This window comes from Gambusia affinis, linkage group LG06, assembly GCF_019740435.1.
Source record: "Gambusia affinis linkage group LG06, SWU_Gaff_1.0, whole genome shotgun sequence".
Taxonomy (NCBI): domain Eukaryota; kingdom Metazoa; phylum Chordata; class Actinopteri; order Cyprinodontiformes; family Poeciliidae; genus Gambusia; species Gambusia affinis.
The window spans coordinates 2,474,235-2,497,129 of record NC_057873.1 but is presented as its reverse complement, the minus strand read 5'-3'; the positions used below and the strand labels follow the sequence as shown (position 1 = coordinate 2,497,129).

The 22,895-nt window shown below is 38.8% G+C and overlaps 2 protein-coding genes across 5 annotated transcripts in view; one reads left to right on the top strand and one right to left on the bottom strand.

Moving 5' to 3' along the window:
* The window catches only part of LOC122832860 (mitogen-activated protein kinase kinase kinase kinase 5), a 53,209-nt gene extending 51,290 nt beyond the window's left edge, over positions 1 to 1,919 (bottom strand). The window contains exon 1 of the mRNA XM_044120031.1: positions 1,866 to 1,919. The gene's annotated coding sequence lies outside the window, so the exon portion shown is untranslated. The remainder of the gene's footprint in view (positions 1 to 1,865) is intronic.
* Positions 1,920 to 7,518: 5,599 nt separating this feature from the next.
* actn4 (actinin, alpha 4) overlaps positions 7,519 to 22,895 on the top strand; it is a 60,571-nt gene continuing 45,194 nt past the window's right edge. For 2 of the 4 annotated variants that reach the window (XM_044120027.1, XM_044120026.1), the window contains exon 1: positions 7,532 to 7,910. In XM_044120027.1, coding sequence (XP_043975962.1) covers positions 7,788 to 7,910 — 123 coding nt within the window. In that variant the 5' untranslated portion in view covers positions 7,532 to 7,787. Of the gene's footprint in view, positions 7,911 to 22,895 lie in introns of all 4 variants that reach the window. The other 2 variants (XM_044120029.1, XM_044120028.1) reach the window with 2 other exon arrangements.

Here is a 22,895-nt window from a genome sequence, read left to right as displayed (position 1 = left end):
TGTCTGGCCGGTTGCTCAACCAGGGCTGGTGTAAACAACTGTTTTAGTAATCGAGTAATCTATCAATTATTCATCAATCAATCAAATGAAAAAATAAAATAAAATATTGGCAAATACTGACATAACAACAGTATTAATGAGAAAATGCCTGTATTCCAGTTTTTTCTTTATTTATTCATCTTCAGTCAGTTTAGTAGATTAACTCTCACTGTTTTTCTACACATTTATTGCGTTTGTGCTCTTTTTAGCGACGGGATCTTTGGTAACTTTGTCACAGTTTCACAGGTAAAAAGACTTTTCTTTAACTTGCCATCCATAGCTGCGCTGCTGCGGTAGAACAATCCAGTTAATGAAATGAAACCTGGAGATGTGGGTTTTATTCATTTAATGCAAAAACAGCGTTGAAGAACAACCCAAAAACACTTTTTTTTTCTCATCCTCTCTGTCAACTACTATACACAGGCTTATTGTTGCCATAGCAACTGTGACCGCAACGATGATTTTCTGTTTTGTCTGTAAAGCTACGCTAACCATGAACAACAGCAGGCCACTGTGTTCCGTCTACTGTATGAGTCTCCGCTCCACCTGCACAAATACACCTACCGCGCACTTCACCGCCGTTCGGTCCGAACCAGGCTGCAGCTCCGGGAGGAGAAAGGCTGTCCTGTTCCAGGCATCATGCCAGGTATTTTTAAGATGCCTATTGCCCCGTGAAGAATGACAAAAATCAGGACATTGTCATCTGTCAATGAAATCACCCCCAGATGCCTCAGACCAAACTTGGACGTCATGCTACTAGGACTTAGCATTCATAGGTGGAAATGGAAGTGTATTCTTCTTCTTTTTTTCTGTTGTGGCAGCTCACAAGCAACATCAGTGTGTAGCAACAATACATCAAATAAATTGTAATTTTAATGTTGTATTATGTAAATAAATAAATAAATAGTGCTTTCCTTAACCTATAAATGTTCGCTGTTTCCTTCAGTTCCGAATAAGCCTCCATTCCTGTCCTTCTTCGTATTTCTTTCAGTCTCTCCTTTTAGGCTCAAATGTTTTACAATTCATCAATACATGTTCCACATTTTCTTTCACTTTACCCATCCATCCATCCATCCATCCATCCATTTTCTATACACCCTTTGTCCCTAATGGGGTCAGGAGGGTTGCTGATTTATTCAGGTTTATTCTCAGTAGGAGTTTCTTTCAAAACACTTTAATAAATTAAATAAAAGCTTATGAAAGTAAAGTATGCGTTTCAGTAAAAGTCTCCGGATAGATGTGTGTCTACTTATTACAAATGATTGGTTATCAAAAGACAAATATTTTCTGCTTTTAACTGAATATTACCTTTAAAATACAACATATATATCCCCCAAAGGTAAACATCAAGAAATAAGCAATTCATTTTTAATACTTTAACACAATAACCTGCTGGCCTCTAGTGGTGATAACAGCTAACTGCAGGTCTGAACTTCTAGTATAGGAAATACATTTGTGTTGTTACAATATTACCAGCCTAGATATATAGCAACCTGCAATGACGAACGCAGATATGAACAGATATTATTTTAAGTATGATTGTTCTTCCCACATGAACGAAGGGTATTACTTTCCTACAAAAAAAATCCAGATCTTCCACTTACACTTTGGAAAATATCCTGAAGGTCATTTTCTACATTTACCCAAAAATACTCACATTCTCTGAAGTACAAATACTTCCATGAAAAAACATTTCATGCAAGTATTTGCAAAAAAAAAAATAGGCATTTTTTGCTATTTGTACAAAATGTTTTGACAAATGCACTTACTGTTTAGCAAATGTCGCAAATGAAAATAAGAGAAATGCACCAAAGCGACTGTTTTACCTGTCATACACGCCGGACCAGCAGGGGGAGCCAAAACACAAGGATTCGTCTCTCCTGGCGCCACATTGCCTGTTTCAAAGTACATGTGAATTTTGCTTTAGTTTGTTTTATTCCAGATGTTGGAGAGAAAATTTTAAGACCTGCTGAAATATTCTGATATTATATTGATATTTTTCTCACTTCTAGATTTTTTTCTTTCTTTCATAATTTCACATAAAATTTTTTTCTATATTCATCTCTATTGCCAGTATTTATTAATTAGGTTTTTGTCTTTTTATTTGTTCTTGCTTGCAGGTTAGAAAATTATTGTTGCAGGTATTTTTTGTGTTTCATTAACTATTCTATTTTTGTTAATGAAGTTAATGTTTTGATAATTATTTATCTTCTTATTAATACTTTTATAGTTTCATTGCATCCTTTTTCTTAAGCTGGTTTATGTGTACATTAGTTTTTTTATCAGTAATCTTCTTATACATCTATTACGCATCTTATTATTCACTATTTTTATTTTATTTCTTAAACTAAATATTGTATATTTTTTAATATATATATTTATTTTCATTAGCAGTTTTTATTATGATTAGTTGGTTATTCATAAAGCATCTGAAATCTTCTTTGGTGTTCATAAAACAGAAAAACTATAAGGTTATTGTATATAAAACTGTTTTTTGGATCAAAGTTCACCATTACCTGCTGTGGAAACATCAGCAGCTAAATCTGGGAGTTTCTCATTCATTCAACCTTTTAGAAACTGAAAACATGATGATGTCATGCTGTGAGTATTTCTGAGCTGACCAATCACAGAGTTGTTGATTTACGTTACTATTACAGTGTGCATATCCCCCACCAGCTATTGTGACACTAATCTGCCAAGACAGTGTGACCTACTTCTGCTGGTTGCTCCTGCAGGCAGGAGAGTCACCGTTCAATCGGTGCAAGGCGCCTCTTGGCAGGAGCGATGAATGAAACTGCAGCCCAGGTCACTTTGCTTCAGGAACCCTGTGGTTTGGTTCGATATTTCTTAACAGAACACTGCATGCTAAAAGTTTTTTTTTTCTGTTTCATGTTATGGCTTTAGCAAATAAAGTCAGAAGCAATTAACGAAAATCTAAAATTTAAAGTATAAAATAAAAATCTAAAATTTAAATTAGAAATAAAACGTTTCTTAATCAGTAAAATTTGAGCAATACCAGATTTTCTGTAAAAAGTATATATTTTACGTGTATTTGACTGAATGCAAATCAAGATGTAACGCTAAATAAATATAGCCCCAATAATTAGCTGAACAATTGGATGCAAATTCCACTTTACCATGTTAATAAAGAACACAAAAGCAATATTTTTCCTGCCATTTCTACTATAATAGATAATTATTTGTGTTCTGCAAGCTGGGAAATAACTAATGCTGTAAGGCTTGCTAGCCACTAGCATGCTAGGCTAGCTTCTGCTGACAAGAAGAACAGTGAATTACTAAATTAAAGTGTCTCAAACTGAGTAAAACTTCAACAGATAAAATTAACAACTTCACTGAGCTGTAATTTCCACATAGTACATTACTGCACTAAGGTGCTAACAGTAGTTGCACTAATAAGCTAATGTTAGTTTCTTCTATTACCTAGTTCTGAAAGCTAACGTTAGCTTTTCGTAGCATGCCGTTGTGTTGTAGCATAGATGCTAACATCCTGTGGTGTAGTAGCTAAGAAGGCCAATTTCTTTTGCTGCTACTTGGGCCCTAGTGAAGTAGCTAACAATGCTAAATTTTAAAAAATTCAGTTAGGTTTAAAATTCAGTTAGGTTTATTTCTTTAGCACCAATTCTGATCACATCATGTCAAAGCATTTTACAAAAACAGTAATTTCACTTCAATCACATACATTCCAACTGATGCCAGCTATCAATCATTGCATCAAGTTCAATTAATTATCCAAATCAGTTTTAAATATTAGATAAACACAACATTTTATGTCCTTACCCCCTAGAGACACGGAGGAATTATCTCTGTTCTTGCAAAGTATGCACAGGCCTGCAAAAACTTAGAGAACACCACCAAAATAAATAGTCAAAAAGTAAGTTAAAACATTTAAAAAGCTTGTCAGCAAGGGTTTTATTGCACTCATATGAAAAAATACTTTTTTTTTTACTAATTATTGTTAAAAAAAAAAGTATTTTCTTTAAGCTAGCGCTAATGCTAGCTTGTATGTGAAAAGGAAACAGTTGGAATTTGATTTTTGTTGTTATTTTTTCATTGGTAGAATCAATAATTATTGTTTAGCGAAAAAAAATCTCCAATATATTGTATAAAGTTTCAGAAGAGTTTAGCGTCTACAGGCGACGTCCCAGGCTAATATTTATAAACGTTGCAGAATTAGCTAGTTTTACTAAAATTTAAATGTTCACCAAGTATTTTTAAAAAATACTTTAAATTTATGAAACATGAAAGTTTACAACTGAATAATTCAAACCCAAGAGGGCCCACCGGGGAAGTGAAAACCATTTCAGGTGGCTTGAAGCTCATCAGGAGAATACAGAGTGAAGCAGTAATCACAGCAAAAGATGGCTGCTCTGAAGAAACTAGAATATACAGTGAGGCGTATATTTTTGTTTAGTATATAATCCCACATGTGTTAATTCATAGTTTTGATGCCTTCAGTGTGAATCTACAATTTTCAGTGATGGAAATAAAAGAAACTCATTGAATTAGTGGGTGTGTCCAAACTTTTGGTCAGTACTGTTTATATCTTTATCTATAAATATATAAATATATCTGTGTATATATTTAGATATATATATCTAAATATATTCACATCTATATCTATAGATAGATGTTAATATATCTATCTATATAGAGATATAGATATATCTATCTATATCAATAAATACATATATATATATATATATATATATAATATAAATATATCTATTTATATTATATTTATAGATAAATATTTAGATATATTTATCTATATATAAATATATAGATATTTATATATCTATATATACATATCTATATATAGATATATGTATTTATTGATATAGATAGATATATCTATATCTCTATATAGATAGATATATTAACATCTATCTATAGATATAGATATATAGATCTATAGATATAGATATAGATCTATAGATCTATATATAGATCTATAGTATTGATATTGTCAATTTGCATTCACTAAATCTTTTTAGACTGTGGCAGGAAGCCAGAGAGAAGCCTGCAAACTGTTTATAAAGTTTAATTACAAAATGTATTTTTTATCCGCCTCTAAAGAGAATTTAGAGAGACCAATTAGACAAACGTGATTTTAGACTGAACAATGGGGAACAATGGAAAGTTGGTTCCCAATTAAAGTGCTCTTGTCCTCTGTACTGCCTTCTGAAATCTCCGTAAAATTAATATCAGTGTCTTCTAAGATAACTGGCTCCTGTTCAAGGCAAACTGACCCGGCCGGGTCCGTTTGCTGTTTGGGAACCGTTGTAGGTTTGTTCCCAGAGGAAGTGCTCTCATCCTGAGAGACACTCTGGTCCAAGTCCTTTCCTGGCAGGTAATGGTCAAACAGTTTTTTCATACCTGTTGTGACCAGGTAACCAAGTCCCCAACCAACAGGAAAAATCAAGGGGTAAGGCATCTCTGATATACTAAAAATCTTTGACCAACAAAAAGCTGCGTTTCACTGAATTGTTTGGATCCTGACTGACGATGAACTGAGTTACAGGCATTCAAAGTCTCATAGACCTTCTATGATGTCATCAATGACCTCACTGGAGCTCTGGTGCAAGGTCTTGCTTCTGATCGTCGCTATGGAAACGAACACATCAGTTCTGCATGACTCAAACTATAGATGAAATAATGACTAAATATTTAAATAATGTCATTATTTAAAAATTTATTTAACATAAAGAGATTGACAAAAGATTTTTATATGATTGAATTGTTTCATTTGTAGTTTTCTGTATCTGCTGTGGTATAAATTGTCTTAACCCAATTATCCATTATTATTTTTAACACAATCCTTTGGTAAACTAGCTGTACCAGTTTGAGAGTAGAGCACGTAGACAATTTACGTCTTATAAAATAAGATCTACTTTTATTTTGAAATCTACCTATCACGTTTCTGTTTATGTGCCTATCATGCTCCAAGTGATGATGTGACATGAATCATTCATAACTGACCTAAATTATCTTCCTTCATTACAAAGTCTGCATTTCTTCATTGAGTGCGTATTTTTACTATTATTTCTTATGTGTGTGTATATTTTTTGTTTGTGACCTTGTTTTTAAATTTCACACTTTGTTGGGTGGGCAACTCACGTTGAAACAGTAGATTTATATTCATGAGCTAGACCGGTCCATATTAGCTACAGGAGAAAACGGATCTGTCAAGCTAACAGATAAAACCAACAGAAAATATGTGAAGGTTCCTTCAAAATAAAAGGAACCTGGATGGATTTCCAAAAAATGTAACAAACTTTCTAAGTAAGATTGTTAGTACACAGCAGTGGCGTGCGGTGAGGTCCTTAGCTGGTGTGATTAATCATAATCACATTTACAAATGTGATTATGATATTGTTTACGTAAGGAAATTTCGCGCATGCGGACAACGCTGGAGGGCAAAAAGACTATTCTTTTACATGTCATCCATAGCCGCGCTGCCGTAGAATAATTCCGTTAACTCAATCAAACTTGGACATGTAGACATTATTAATTTCGTGCTGTACTTCACAGCACAGGGAAAAATCGTTAAAGTACAACTCAAAACCACGTCTTTCTCACTCTGTATCTGCGCAGCTACGCGTAGACTCGTTGCCATAGCAACTGACAACAACGCCACAAAACAAACAAACAAACAAAAAAAACCACAGAAATATTTCCCACACAAAGAGCAGAACATTCAATTTGTTGTAGTAGTTTGGTTTTAGGCCTAATGTTTATTTTGCGATTATTAATAAGTGATCGCTGAGGTAAGAGGAGAAAACTATAAATATATCGCTGCACTTTACTTTACTGTATGGCTAGCTCCTTGGCTAGCTCGCCGTTACTGTCTCTTACTCTGCAGTTATGGAGTCACAATGTCTGGGATCACGAGCGCCCCCTGCCATGAGGCAAGAGAACTGCCTGCCTCTCCTCGAATCTGTTCTCTGGTTTCTGATCTCTCTTCAGCACAGGAAACACGTTACACAAACAGTTGGTGACAAAAAAACACTGCACAATTATATACATAAGCTAAATTATGGAAAATCATTTCATACATTAAATGTTTTTTAGCCATTTTATTGGCGACGTTCAGACAGGAGGGGCATATGGTCTCATCGTGTGGCAGCCAGTGCAATTAGGGAGAGGTTGATCAATCCCAGGTGAGGGATTGATCAGCTCACTGCTGCCTCACCGGCTGCGCTTCCGAGCATTTGAATGGGAAAATGGGAAAATTCAGCGATTTTGAAGAAAAATAACCAGAATTTGTTAAGCTACATGAAAAATACCTACTTTATAGTGCAAACCGGTTCTTTCTCTTTTTCCAAACGGCTCTTCTTTAGTGATTTCGGTGGCAGCTGGTTGAGCTTTACTTTGAAGGGCATAACCGGAAGTGCTCCAACGGTAATGGCGGCGTAAGTTGAGGCAGAAGGAGCGGCCGGTTCCTCCTCCTCCTCCTCCCAGCAGCCACACCGTTTCACTGAGAGCTTTTCTTCTCAGCAGCAGCAGCAGCAGCAGCAGCAGCAGCGGGATCTTCTGACTGCACACACCGGAGACTGATTACATTAGAGACCCTCTCACTGCTGGACGAACACGGATCGTTTCTTCGGTTATCCTCCCTCACCTCTTTGATTTGGGCTTTTTCTCTCCCCCCTTCGCCGGGTTTTTGTTTTTTATTTTTCGAACCTGTGACAGTATCTCCGCGGCGCACTGAGGTTTCCTGTGCTGACATGGTAGATTATCACGCTGCCAACAACCAGTCTTCCGGCGGAGTGCAGACCTACATGGAGCAGGAGAACGACTGGGACCGGGACCTGCTGCTGGACCCGGCCTGGGAGAAGCAGCAGCGGAAGGTAAGGCCCAGCTGAAAGAAAATGGACGTGTGGGGGTCAGAGACCGAACACGGGCCTCGGTGAAAGCCTAGTTCTGTGAGATTTAAACCCGCTTTCACTCTTTTAGAAAACCCAATTTCCATCTTTGTTGCTCTTCTTCTTGCGTTTCTCCGAGCGGGAACTGACCCGGATTGTTGGTAGAAACCGAAGCTGAGATTGTGCGGAGCTGTTCGGCCTGATGATGGCACATCAGGCGGGGTTTGTGTGGAGGGCGGCCGGTTCCGCTGGCTCCAGCCTGGTTCTGCTGTTCGTCGAGTTTCTGGAGGATCCGACTGATACCAGTTGGTAGAATCAAGCCGAACCCGCCAAATGCACCATTTCACCAGTTCTCATTCTGAATTACTTTAATCTGGTAAAACCAATCTGGACCATTTTAGACCCCAAAATGTAAGTTTTATTCTCTTTATGAAACGTAAATCTCAGTTTCTAAGCGTTTAATTGGCTTCATACCGCTGCTTCAACTCATGGTAGATTTTTATTTATCATAGTTTTGATCCGTAAAACTTTTTGTTGCTGAAGCTTCAAAAAGTGTTATGCTAAACCCGTTTAGATTGTGTACAACAAACATTTTTTAAAATCTGTGAGACATTCCTTCTAAAGAATGATTCAAACGATTGAGTTAATTATAGACTGGCTCTAAAAAGGCCTTTTACTGAAAGAATAACACACACGGCAGAAAGTAAGCAACAAAAACTGCACAAAAATGATAAATTTTTCAAATAGGATTAAGAAAGAAACAGTTGTCTGTCAACCCATAACTTCTTTAGTTTTCACTTGGTCCAAATTATGTAAAAAAGTCTCCTTTTGCTGTTAAGTTATTTACAGTATATTTTTAGCTGCAGATGCAGCCTTTGATACAAATAATCAAGTGTTCACTAAAGAAATGCTGTGGTTTTGCCAATAAAATGCTTATTTTATTAAAAAGAAAGTAAATTATTGGTTTATTTGGATCTTTTAATGCTTTTCTAATATTCTACCAATTCTTTTAGTCAATTGTCAAAATAATCAGCAGAATAATCTGTTACTAATAAAATTGTTAGATGCAGCCATATTTGAATGTTTGTTGGTGATCTAGACCATTTTGGATCAGTTCCAGTCAAAACTTAAAGCATTGACTGGATGATTCCAGACGATTGAATCAGAACAGAATGAAAAGTTTCACGGCTCACAAACTGAGTTTAATTACTTCTTAACAAGCATATTGTCTGATTTTGAACTGAGGTGGATTTAATCGGCCCACATTCTTAAATAAGGTGTGAAACAGCCCTCCATCGAGGCGCAGAACACCTGGAAAGCTGCTGGGATTTGGTCGCTTCGGTTTGGAGACTTTGGGATCTGAAACTGGGCTGAAATGTTTTTCTTCTGAAGCAGAGCTGCTGTGGCTGCTGGGCGTAAAGTCGTGTTTTCTGACATGGCGACTTCTGGTTTAACCGCTCATTTCATTCCAACGACAGAAGAATGAAGGAACATTGAACCATTTCTGAGCTGGTTTTCCCTCTGTGTTCTCATACCTTAAACTCATTAAAACTTAATTTTACTCTACTGTTCAGAAGGGAGTGTTCCCAATGCATTGTTTAAATAGGCTGCATGCTTGTTGGGTGGTGTGACGGCATGCCAAGCATCTTCACGTGCGTTTTTCTTTTTTCACCTTAGCTGCCACACATTCCCGTCCTGTGCTGGACTGGGTGGGCGTTGTTTGTGCACAGACTCATTTAGTCTTCAGAAAGGAAAAACTCACCTTAGAAATGATTAACAGAGCGAGGCTCGCGGTTCAAACCGAGAGCAAATTCCTCGCAGGGTTTAACGCTCAGGGGAAAAGGAGGGAAAGTCTCAGGGTTCATACAGGTGCTTGAATTTCCATCAGGTGTTTTCAAGGTTTGGAAGGTGCTTGATGTCCAGACTGCACAGCTTTGTAGTAAAGTGCAATCTAATGTTTTAATAAAGGCTTAAATTTGTAAAATATTTACAGTTGAAACCAGATATTTGCATACGTCAAATAAAAACACACAGATGTTTTTTTAAATCTTTTATTCTGTTTGAAGTCAAATCAGATTAAACTGATTAATTCGGTTAGAATCAACAAAATTATTTCCATTTGCTAAAAGCCAGAAACATGAACATGTTAGTTGGTTTTTGTTTTGCTGTTTTTTGTAACTTTCTTTGCATATTGAGTTTTAGGATTTCATTTGGACAGGAAGATCATTTACTTTAACATAATTTGTTTGGACTGTTTGAATGTGAATAATATTTACTATTAATAACAGCTCAGTGACTTATTGATGGTCTTCCTGGAAAAGTTTGAAACCTTCCCTTGAAAATACTCAAAGTTCTTGAATTTGACTGTGGGAAGGGTGTGTGAATACTGAGGAGCAAAGTGAACATGAGTGTGGGAACATTTTTTTTGTTTCCTGCACAAAAAGGTCAAACTCAAGTTGTCAACTTTCAGGTTTCCCTGAGCAACGTTTCCCAGCAGCCTGGAGCTGCAGAACCGAGCCCAGCCGGGTCCGCTTAGCTGCACTTTATTACAGGCGAAGCTCCCCCTCCTGACAAACATGTCATTAAGCCGTTTTTGTTTTTTTTGTTCCTCTCCTCTGCCATCGCTGCTTGAAGAGCTGCCACAAGCTGAAACATGTTGTATTACGGCGCGATGCCACCGCCGGGTTTTCCGGACACTGGTTCTGATTCTGACGGTTGGGCTCCAGGTGATTCTCATGAAGGAGGCCCGAATTACAGCTCCAGTTGTTAAAAAAATGTCCTAATAATTCAGGGCTGCAACTAACCATAATTTAGTAATCGATTAATCGTTTATTCTGATGATTAATCGGATAGAAAAAGTGGAACATTCTGCAGATTTTTCATTTAAAACTTTTTTTAGAAACTAGAAATGAATAAAAAAGCAAATTAACAAAATAAAATAATTTTTAAATAAGGCAAAAAAATTTTGCCTAAAATGCAAACGCAGTGTTCTTTAAGTCAGCGTTTCTCAATTCCGGTCCTCACGCCCCCCCGCCCTGCATGTTTTAGGTGTTTCCCTTCTGCTACACACCTGGCTGGAATCTGTAGGTGATTAACAGGTTTCTGCAGCACTTGATTGTCATGCAATCATTTGAATCAGCTGTTCTGGAATAGAGGCACATCTAAAACATGCAGAGCAGGGAGTCTGAGGACTGGAGTTGAGAAGCGCTGCCTTAAGTAAACATTTTATTGTTTCTAGCAAACAATGCATCTGTAGTTAAAAAATCCTTCTGACATCAACATGTGAAAAGCTCAGCCTTTTCTGCTGGACTTCACATCAATAAAGTGTTCATCTTTTTGATTAATCGATTAATAATCTGAAAGCAGAAGATTCTTAGTAGGAGATAAATTTTTAGAACATTTACAAACCTGATTACAGCTCTGAGTTTCATCAGCAAATTGTCTTTTTGTGATTGTATACTCCAGTTAATGATTAATCTATTACTGAATTAGCTGGTGGTTATTTCAATAATCGATTAATCATGGTTGAAACGATTAATCGTTTCAGCCTTACTGTAATTTGATAAACTTTCCTGTGAAATGGGAGAAAATTGTCCGTCTGGAGAATTTTCTCCTTTGTTTCAGTGTTTTCCTCCGTCTGGCCAATCTGAGTGTTTTAGGTGACTAAATCACGACCAGTCAGTGCAAAATGTCTCAGTAAAGTGTGAACTTTCTGTGTCTCATAGTCTGCTCCATCAGGAGAGAGACTCAGAAACCCTGCTGAATGAGGCGATTATTTCCCAAAGATAATCTTGAATAAAACATTATTTGCATATAAAGCAAGAAAAAGAAAGGAATTTGCAGGAAAGTTTCTGAAAATCTGCAGAAAATAATTCAACAGTTACTACTTTATCTCAGAGAACGTCTTTAAATCTGACTCCACCGTCTGTGAATGAATTAAAAAGTGACAGATTATCATCTGCAGTGAGAGAAGAGATAAGCTAACAATGTTCTGACCTCTGTTTGCGCTTTGTAAACATTTGTTACCAACCCTGGGAGATAGAAATGTTTCCAAATGTTAGCTTGTACTTTCTGATCGCCTGGAGTCGTTTCTGGTCCAGCGGGGTCAGAGGGCCGCGCTACCGGGTCCATCATCTACACTTCCTGCTGCAAAACACTCTGGATTTTATTACAAAAGAGGCTATTTGTGCATGCAAACCCAAACACACTGCAAAAATACAAAATACCACAAAGTATTTTTGGTCTAATTACTTGTGCAAATATCTTAGTTTTGTCTCATTTCAAATTTACTAACTTGCAAGTAACCTTTCAGCAACATATTGGAGTTTATTTTGGTAAATAGTTCATTAATATTAATGAAGCGTTGGTTCCAACACTTCCATGGAGCTCCAGGATCCCAAACTTCAGGTTCTCCAGCCGTAACTGGGAGCTCTGGGAAGGCGAGCGTCTCCATCCTGTTAGCTGAAGCAGCTTCCTGCCTCCCCCTCCTCTCCGCCGCGCCGACCTCCACGCTCTCATTTTTGATGCATTGTTTACGAGGTGGGCAGCGAGACACAATGTTTGTTTGTTCTTTTTGCCGCCCACTGTGGCGAGCTTTCCCCCGTCCGTCGCTCCCAAACGGACCCGGCCGTTCCTCACGCCGCCGCCCGCTGCAGCAGGCGCCTGTGGCCCGGTGAGGTCGCCTCCATGCGAATTAATAGTGAGCAATGATGCAACAGATTGGGCGTGGCAGAAAGATGAGAGAGCTTTTAAAGTGTGAGCGGCACACCTTTGCTGTGTAATCCTGAAGGTGAAGCAGCTGCACGGATCATTGTAACTGCATGTTCACACACCCCCAGATCTACTTCCTGTGCATTAAGCAACAGGCTGTGAATAAAAGGTCCAGCTTCTTCTCTAAATGTCAGAGGAAGCAAAACTGTTAAATTCATGTTTCAACATTTTTCCTGCCTGATTTCAGTCAAAATATTTCAATTCCAAACATTGTTACTACAAAAGCACCAAATTTTACCAACTGTTTTGGTTGAGTTTCTACTGCAAATATAGTTTTATAACTAAATTAAGAAAAAACTAAAAAAAACATTTTAATCAGGATGTTGCAGCTTAATTTAAGTGGATTATTCTTAAATAGTTTTAAAGTTCTGGTTTCGCTGGCAGATTAACTCACTAAGACATTTTTTCCCTAAGTAAAATAATCTGCCTGTATAGTAAGAACATTTTCATCAAGATTAAGGAATTATTGACTGAAACAAACTCCTCTGTCTTATTAGAAGTTGGTCTTAATAATTTAAATGTATTAAAATATTTTCACAGGAAACTGGACAAAACCACTTTGAGATTTTGTTTTTGTAATATAACCAGGTTATTTTCTCTTAATCTGTTTAATTTTTGTAGTTTAGCTGCTAAATCTTTTAGAAAATGGTAAAAAATGGAGTCAGCAGAATTGGAGGTGATTTTCTGAATATTCAGCAACAGAATGACGGTTATGATGAGCGGTAGAAGAGAAATTTGGTTCAGTTTTGTAGTTTTTGCTCTAACAAAATGTCAGATGAGTTCCTGAGTGTTTGTTACTGGGATGAATAATCCCAGTAAGTTTCTCCTGCTTCTCGTTTACAAGCAGCTTTTCAGGAAAACGTTGTTTTCCTTTTTCCTGTGGGGCGTTTGCGAAGGCTCCCTGCAGAAACATCTGCCCTGCTGGAGGCGCCGGCGGCCCCAGCTGATTCCAGGTCAGCTGTGGGAAAGCCCTCCGGACCGATCCGGGTTCTGCTGGCCTGAACAACGCCCCGGTCCAGTCCGGTCCGACGGAGGCAGGAATGTCGCTCCTCTCCCCCTGCTTTTGTGTCTCTGTTCTGCCCCTGGCTTCGCTCAGAGGAAACATTCCTTTGGTGGGCTGCAGGGCCGGAGGCGGCGGGGGGGAGGGGGGGTCCGGGCTGAAACTGGGGGTGGGGTGGCCTGGTTCTGCACGGCAGCAGGAGAACCACTAGCAGAGCTCAGATTGGGTCTGGGTCCCGTAAAAGCTGCAAAACTCCAAGCTCGGTTTGCAGAGCATCAGCTGCCGATCTGATTGTTCACTCAGGATTAGCGAGCGGCATTTCCTACAGACCAAGAATTTCCTGCTGGTCGGCAGCCAGCGTTGGCTTCCACTACGGTTTTATTTCTGTTTTTGTTCATTCATTGAGTAAAGTATGTTGAACTCGTTCTGGTCGAATCGTCCTGCTTGAATCCTGGGGAAGAGTTTGGAAAGCAGCGACACAAACGGATGTTTGGTTGGGCGTGTCGGCAGAGGAGGCGGCTTGATTGGGTTTAAAGTGAAACCAGGTGTGCAGCTTTTTTATTTTAATGCAGAGAAATAAACTGAGAAGCTTGTACCAAGGGCTGAAGCAATTAATCATTACGAAACGATTAATCAACCGATTTAGTGACTGATGAATCATTAACTGGAATATAGACTCTCTAAAGAAAATTTGCTAAAAGAGCAACATATTCAGAGCAGTAATAAAACCAAAACTTTACAAAAATATAAACATTTTGCCTTTAAGATACAAAAAAATCTTGTAGAGATTTTTTACTTGGAACTCCTCAAGTTGCAGCTTTAGCTTCATCTGGTTCAATTTCTGTAAATAAAATAAAACCTGCTATGAAGCACCGCTTTCTATCAATTATTTACCAGTTAATCCAAAACAGTCATCAGATCAGACCTACAACGCAGTGATGTCGTCAAGAACAGAATCAAATTCCACAGAAATAAACAGAATTGTTTGCATTTTTATTTTTGTGCTAATATTGAGCAGAAAGGCTTCAGAGTCCAAGTGAAACATCTGCAAAATCCACCAGTTAAAAAAATTTGATCAATCGACTAATCGGCAGAGTAGTTGATACACTTATTGATTAATCGTCAGTCGATAGATTAATCATTTGCCGAAATGGATAATAGATGTTTTGATTATCAGAATATTAGATGGATTAATTGCTATAATAGTCTATACTTATTGATTAATCATCAGAATAGTAGATTAATCAGTTACTCAACTAATCGTTGGTTGTATCTAATGAAATGCTTCTGATCCACATCCTGTTTTTGTGCTGCAGTCTGTGGTAAATAAACCCTTTTTTACTGGATTACCAACAGATGTTTCACACTAACAACCGTTCCTGCGGCAGCAGCACTGTGATTTCTAACTTCAGTATTTTGCAGCGTAGTGATGCATCTTGTCTGTGGAGATGGCTCAGCATCTCTCGTCCGTCTCCATGGCTGCAGAAAGCGCTCGGCGTTTCTATCTGCAGCCTCTATTCTGAGCCTCTCAGCTCTGCAGGGCTCTTTATTTTTGGAATCGGCTGTTCGTAGCTCCGCTGTCGTCCTGCAGCTGACTGAGAGCAGCAGAGCTCAGCACCAAACCTCTGCTCGGTGTCTCACCTCAGAGCTTATACATAGACCTTCCCACACTCCTAACACGTTGCTCAGCACCCTGTGAGGGCGGTTTGTAAGGTGCTGCTTCGACGTGAGAGGATGTATTTATGCACCGTTTGTGTAATTTAGGTTTTAGCGCAGAATTGCAGAACTAACTGTCCAAATAAACCTCATTGTTGAAATCAGCAGGAGAGAAGTTGAGGGGGAAGCGTCGCTGCAAAACAAACTCCAGCATTGTTTAACTTCTACCTCAGTTTTAACATCTATTTATATTTAAATCACCAAAATGCTTTGCAAACTTCACTTTTCCAGAAATGAGAAGCGGCTTGTTGCCTGCAAGCGCTGAGTGAAATATTTTGAACGCAGCTTTTGTTTTCATGCATATCTGCTCGTTTACACGAGAAGTTAAAAACAGACGCAGCGGTGTGAAAAACTGATCCACGACTTCATGCATTAATATTTTCATGATATTTTAAGCTGCAAACATCGACTGAAAGTGTGAGATGGATTCGGCTTTAGCATGAGGTCGGCCTGTTCAGCGCAATCACGCTGCGTGTTTTTAAAAAAGCCTTTTATTGATGCCTGACGCCAGCAGGAGCAGAAACGAAGCGAGCGGGTCTGAGCTGCAGAGTTCAGTCCAGAGATCACAGCGCTGATTATATGACGCGTTCATGAATTTATGTTGATGCAACAACTTCACTTTCCACTTCCGCAGTTGATCTTTTTATTCTCTGCTAACGGGTGACTTCAGGGGGGAGAATTACACGATTGCACCTTTAGCAGTTTCACTGTAGGAATTCACTGCAAAAACACAAAATCTTTCCAAGTATTTTAATCTAGATTTTAGTGCAAATTTATTGCACTAGAAAGAATACAAAAACTAACTTGAAAGTAACTTCAGCAACAGCTTGTTTAAATTCCTTAATACAGATAAAAAAAGTACAAGTTCTTCTCTAACATGTTTTTGTTCTGCGTGAAATAATCTGCTGGTGGAACTAGAACTTTTTCATTAATATACTATAATTCCCTTCAGCCCTGTTTTATCTGCTTTAATCCGACTAAAGTCCGTTTGCCTAGTCAAAGTCCAGTTCATTTGAGGAGCAAATGCTAAGCTAACTCCTTCCACCTTCAAACCTCTGTCTGGTTTCAGTGAACTCTGGTTCGGTTTGAATGTGAACGCCAAGCGGACCGGAGACCGCTCCAGAAGCAGGAAGTGGACTACATTGCAGGGCATTCTGGGTAAATGCAACCAAAACAAACGCGTTAGCTTAGCGCTAACGTGAGAAATGGCAACTTGACTAAAGTCAAAGACTGAAGAGAAATCCTTCAATTACTAAAATCTGACACCTCCATTTTGTGAAGAAGGAATTTTGGTCAGTGTCTTCTGAGGTTTTTGTCGTTTTCTTCAGTGGTTCTTGGTGCAGCGCCCCCATAGGCCAGGAGGGGAACTGGTTGCTCAAAGGGTTTGGTTGGTTTGATTCAGAGAAGAGAGAAAGAGATCTGATGGAGATGGAGCAAATATTTAAAATTTTGTCCCAAATCAGACCAAACCTACTATCAGGAGGAAAAACGACGCAAGACGAGAGTCTTTTTGTCTGAGTCGTGTTACGGTTGGTGAAATGTTTGATCATGAAGAAAAACCAGCTGATTGTTGAGGTTCAGTCCAGCCAGTCTGACTCCATTATGCGAGTTGCAGTGGTGATATTTAGTTGTAATGATCTGTGTCATTACTCCGTCTTAAGCAGTAATTATCCCGACAGTAACGGGATGAAGCGCCTGAACAGCACCAAACCGGACAAACCTGTTCTCTGTCCGTCTTCTTCTCTTCCTCCTGCCGCCTCTCTTCCAGCGGTTAGCTTCGTCACTCAGCGCTTGCCAAGCATCACAGCGGCGTGAAGCACAACAAGCTCATCTGAGGTGTGATGTTCAACGGCCAGCCCAGTACAACCTGCTTGAAACGGAGATCATTTCTCCTTATTTCTGTGTTTTTACTCAAAGTAAAGCAGAAAGGATTGGAGGTGGTTTGATATTGTCTTTATGGAGCAGCGTTGCTGTTCTGCAGCTCAGACCCAGTCGGATGGTTTTCTGCTCGGACGGCCACACCCAGACGGGTTCTACTCCATTCAGGGCGTGTTGGTGAAACGGCCTGTTAAGCCTCTTCTGCTGCGGAGCCGCAGTTCAGCTGACCAAACCTCTGAGCTGTGATGTTGCACCAGAATCAAACCGACAACTTGTTGTTGTCGGGGTTTCTGTCTTCTCTCTTTCCAACACTTCTTGGTCAGTTTTAGTCTAAATTCAGGAACTTTTCTGACATGGATTTCAAAACGTTTCTCATTTGGAGTCTAAAAAAGTGAAACAGATTCTGATTAATATAAATACATTTAGTTGTCATCAAGAGGCCATTTGACTCTGTTATTATTTAAACCAGATATTTTTCCATTCATTCATCATCATTTTTATCCTTCAGTCAGGTGCCCAGTGTTTGGGTGAAAACTGATAATTTAGCCAGCACTCAAATAATTAATTGTGAATAATCGATTATTGAGATAATCTTCAACTAATTTAGTAACTGATTAATTAACTTGACTTGAATACAGACTCAAAAATAGGACCGTTGCTGAAAGAACAACATAGACAGAGCTGTAATTAAAAAAACAGCTTCACCAGTTTAAATTCTGTAAAAAAAAAAAGTATTGCGCAACTCTTTCGTCCAATTATTAATCATTTAATCACTTTCTATAAAACTACATCAGCACTGAGTTAAATCAAAGTAAGAGCTGAGCTTTGTTGTCGATTGAAGCATTTTTTTAACTGCAGATGCTTCCTTAGTTGTAAATAAGGTGTCGACTAAATCAATGCTATATTATTACATTTTATTCAATAAATGTATTTTTCTGTTGCTTAATAAAAGGAATTTGTTTCTTTACGTTTTTAATGTTTTCTTGCACAAAAAGACTCAAAAGATCTGCAGAATGTGACGTTTTATTTATCCGATTAATCATTAAGTGATCGATTTAATTGATTACTTGTGTGATCTGAGCCGAACGCATCTGGGGAATCACCCGACCGGCGGATCGGAGCGCCATGGCGGCCGGTTCTGGAGCAAACGGACCTGATTCAGGCTCCGTCTCTGATTTCTCCTCCTGAATCATTTAGCAGGTTGGAAACGGAGCGAAGATGCACAAACATGAGAACATTTATCGTTTTATGAAGCGTGGATAAACGCCGCTGCCGTCTTCGCCTGCGCTGACACCAGAGCCGGATCGTCCTGCAGGATTTGAGTCCCGACCGAGGCCCGTTCTCTGCAGAACCGCCCCGCTGGGCGTCGGTGGAGCTCGTGTTGGTTTCAGGCCACAGAGGAGCAGCGTTAAATATTTAGCCGTTCCCAGCAGTCGGGTTCCTCAGAGCTCATCAGATTGTCCCTCTATTCGCTCGGTTAAAGAAACAGGAAGCGGGCTCTCTGGTTCTGCCTTTGGCTGTTTTCAGGAATCATCTGGTGGGACGGGTCGGTTCCACTCAGATGTTCAGCTCTTTGTTTCTGTTTCACAGAGGAATAAAACCCTCAGGCTCCTCCAGAAATCCATAAACATGCAGTGAAACCCCTTAAACGAAGCAGCAGCTCAACATTTCCAAACATTCATGAACATTATTGTTCTGGATAAACAAAGGAAAACGGTGTTGTCATGATGCAGCCTTTAAATGTCGACTTGTTTACGTTGTGCATGCAGACGAGGCTTTACCCCCATGCACGATGATATCTCTCTGCAGGTCAGGATTAGGGTCATTATGGAGAAATTAGTAGATTAAACATTCATTTCACATCTTTGCAAGAAAAACTTGAAAATTCTGGTGCCAGAAAGTTGAAAATGTGCAAGAAAACTATAATATTTCATGATTATAAAGGCATAAATGAGCAAATTTAAGATTAAAATTTAAGAGAAGAAAATCTCAGAAGTTTGCTGAAATTATAGAGACAGATGTTTGTGATTAAAAATAAAAAAATGCCAGAAGACCTAGGAGAGTCTCATCTGGATCAGGTTCTGGTTCTTTTCTGGATCAGAACAACTCGGGTCCATACTAGAGAAATATCTTGGTTTTCATATTGATTTAACCCTTTTAACCTTAGTTGTTTTTTTTTTAAGCAGTTAATTGTCAATTTACAACTTTTGAGAATCAGGGTGAATAAAGGGCGACGAGCATGTGGATCGGTCGGGTCGGATCGGGATCCGGTCGGGTCGGTCGTGTCACCGTCCAGGGAGCCGTAGCAGAACGGAGAAGGAAGGCTCTGAGGTTTCTGTGGTGTTTCAGCTCCTGCCTTTAAAGCCGCCGCAGCAGCAAACGGTGGGGCGAGTCCAAGTCCAAGTCGGGTCTGAAATGCCGACGGATCACTTTGTGTGTCACTCCGGGTGTTACTGGACCAGACGGGGAAAACTCACTGGATGCTGAATCAAAGAGCAGAAAGTTCCTGCTGCTTTATTAATACAAACACAGATGTTTTTTTTGTTTTAGTATCTGTAGAAGAGTTTAGTAATCAATTGTTCTGATGATTAATCAAATATAAAATGGCAGATTTTTCTTTTGACAACTTGAGCCTTTTATTATACAATATTAAAAGATGTAAATAAACAATTCAATTTTTTTTAAATCAGAAAATTAACATTTTTAATGCTTGAAATGCAATGACATATTGTTTATTGGAAATCATTTTATAAATAAATTTGTATACTCAACGATTAATCAAACTCTCAGATACTTTGATTTCAAAGGTAAATGAAATGTTGGAACTCATTTTAATTCAGTTATTGTGGGTAGTGAAGGCTGTTGGCAGGAAACCGCTCTTGTAGCAGTCTGTATTACAGTGAATCTGAAGAAGCCTCTGACTGAAGGCAGTTTTGCTCATAGTCTCATGAAAAGGATGATCAGGGTTGTCCATAATTTCATAGATTTTATGAAGAATCCTCCCTTGCACCGTCATCTCCAGAGGTCCCCAGAACAGACTTCGATTCTGAGAATTAGTTCATAATTATTCGAGCAATCGATTGATCACGATTAATTGATTAAGTCCTAGCTAAAACTGCTATTGTTGAGCAGTTTTGGGCATTTGCAATGGCGGTAATTGTTTCCGTTGCTTAAAGTCGAATGTACATGCAGAAGTTTAATGCCTGGTTGGTTTTGTATTTTAAATGTCAACATGGGAACAAAAGGCATGAAGCGGAGAAGTGCAGCCATTGTTTGCTGGATAAACTGTCACAAAGCTGCAGCTTTTCCTGCAGCTGCACCGATCTCCATGTGGGTCGGGGTAGTTCTGTGCTCTCACGATCCCGTCTGATCCAATCAAAGCGAGCCTGCAGGGATTACCCGGCTCCTCTGACTCACCGCGCTGTAGTAAACGCACGGCGACACTCGCGACCCCGCGCTGGCTTCACTTTATCAACACCTTCAAAAATTATTTTGCTTTTCTTGGCTGCTTTCACAAACCACACAGCAGAATGAAAACTCAGCTCAACAGTCCCATTTGTTCAACCTACAGATGAATTTTAAGCCTCCTAAAAATAAGACGCTGCGGTCTTGCGTTGCTTGGCAACAACTCCAGAAGCTGCACTGCCGTTCAACTGTGGCGACTGTGTGGCCGAAGTCTGAGTGAGGATTTCCTCAGTGAAACTCCCGGCTGATGAGGAGCAGTGACAGGAGTCCGAGGGTCACAGAGCCGAAGCAGCCGGCGTCGAGTTATCTCACCATCACGACCCGGTTCGGTTCTGAGAAACGGTACTGGAGAGCAGGAAGCAGCCGAGGTGTGAGGCTGCAAGAGGAAGTTGCACTCATCACGGGCAGCAGCTTGGCTCCAAAAGCTGCAAAATGAATCCAATTAGTTCAAAGGTCAAACCACACCAAACGTAGAAGATTACCGAGGATGTTGGTGTAGTTTCGAATGCAAACCTCTCAGCACACATGAGATGAGAATAAAAGTTGCTGTAACTTTGTAGGGGCTTGTTTTAAGTTGGTAATTTAATGTTGATTAAAAGAGGATTGCTTTTTGTAACAACTTGTAACTTACTTGTCAGTTAGTCTTATCTTATTTCAAATATACAAAGACATTTGTACCAGAAACCAAAACTACTGGGTAAGATTCTGTGTAACTTCTTGAAAATGTAATTTCTAAGGATACAGTTTTAAGTGTTACCCGTTTTCTGAAGGCATTTTTGTGTAAAGTTGCTGCTTTGTCGACCATTTTCAGTCTGATTCAGCGTCTTACTAACATGTATCATTTAAAGAAAAACTAACAGAAAAACTCGAGTTCCTCCGTTTAGTTTGGTGCCTTTTTTAAGCTGACTGACTGAAAGTCAGAGCTTTTTGTTTTGTTTTGTTTTTAGGGCTGGATCCATCAAATAACACATAAATCCAGACTGCAGTGGTGGTTTCCCTGATATCAGGCTTATTTTAAAGGGATAATGTGGATCCTCCCACAGCTGCAGCCATCAGGGCTTCTGAGGGGAAATGTGGGTTTTTACCAGTTCAGTCTGTGATTATCTGAAATATGAGGTTCCCTGAGTTACATTAAAGTTTTAGGCTGATGTGGTTGGATGGATCTGCTCCCAAACTGCCCAGGAATAAAACACAATCTGATTGGTCACACGTATAGTAAACATGATCAACGACGGTTCATAGGAAGGCTACAGATGTGATGTTGGTCATGCAAAGGATGACTTTAGTAATTGATTAATCAATTACTCTGACGATTAATTGGGTATTCAGACGATTTATCGGACAAAAAAACTTGCACATCCTGCAGATCTTTTTGTTTGCTCACTGATGGAAATGCATAAAATTTGCAAGTAAATAAATGCAATTCATCCAAGTAAGAAAATGAACATTTTATTGCAGCATTTCTTTAGTGAACTCTTGCTTATTTGAAGCAAAGAATGCATTTGCAGCTAAATGATTTGGACATTTGATCTGGTAATTTTTTTTCTTTTAATTTTTGGATTAACTAATAATTAGAAGAAAAGGGTGCTTTAAAAGATTTTTCAATGGAATTTGAACCAGATGAAACTAAAACTGCCTCTGGAGGAGCTTTGAGTAGAACATCTACAGATTTTAATCTTGGATGCAAAATGTATGTATTTTGTACAGTTTTGGGTTAATTACACCTCCGATTGTGTTCTTTCAGCAAAAAGTCTTTAAGTTTGCAAACTCCAAATTAGCGATTAATCGATTACTAAATTAGTTGACAGTTATTCCAGCAATCGATTAATCACGATTAATCTGACTAATCGATATAGAATTTGAAACAGGTAAAGCTAAAACTTCCACTTGAGGAGTTCTGGGTTGAATATATTTACAGGAAAAGTTGTTTTTATTTACTTTTTTTTACTTTACAGATTTCTACATTTTGCATTTAAAGTTTTGATTTCTGCGCTGAGCTTGGGGCGCTTTGATTATGTATACTCCAGTTAACGACTAATCAACTTACATTAGTTGACGATTATTTCAACAACAATTACTCGTTTTGGCCCCACATGCAGTAATGTAAAAAATGAACCCAGACTCATGCAGCTGTTTAAATT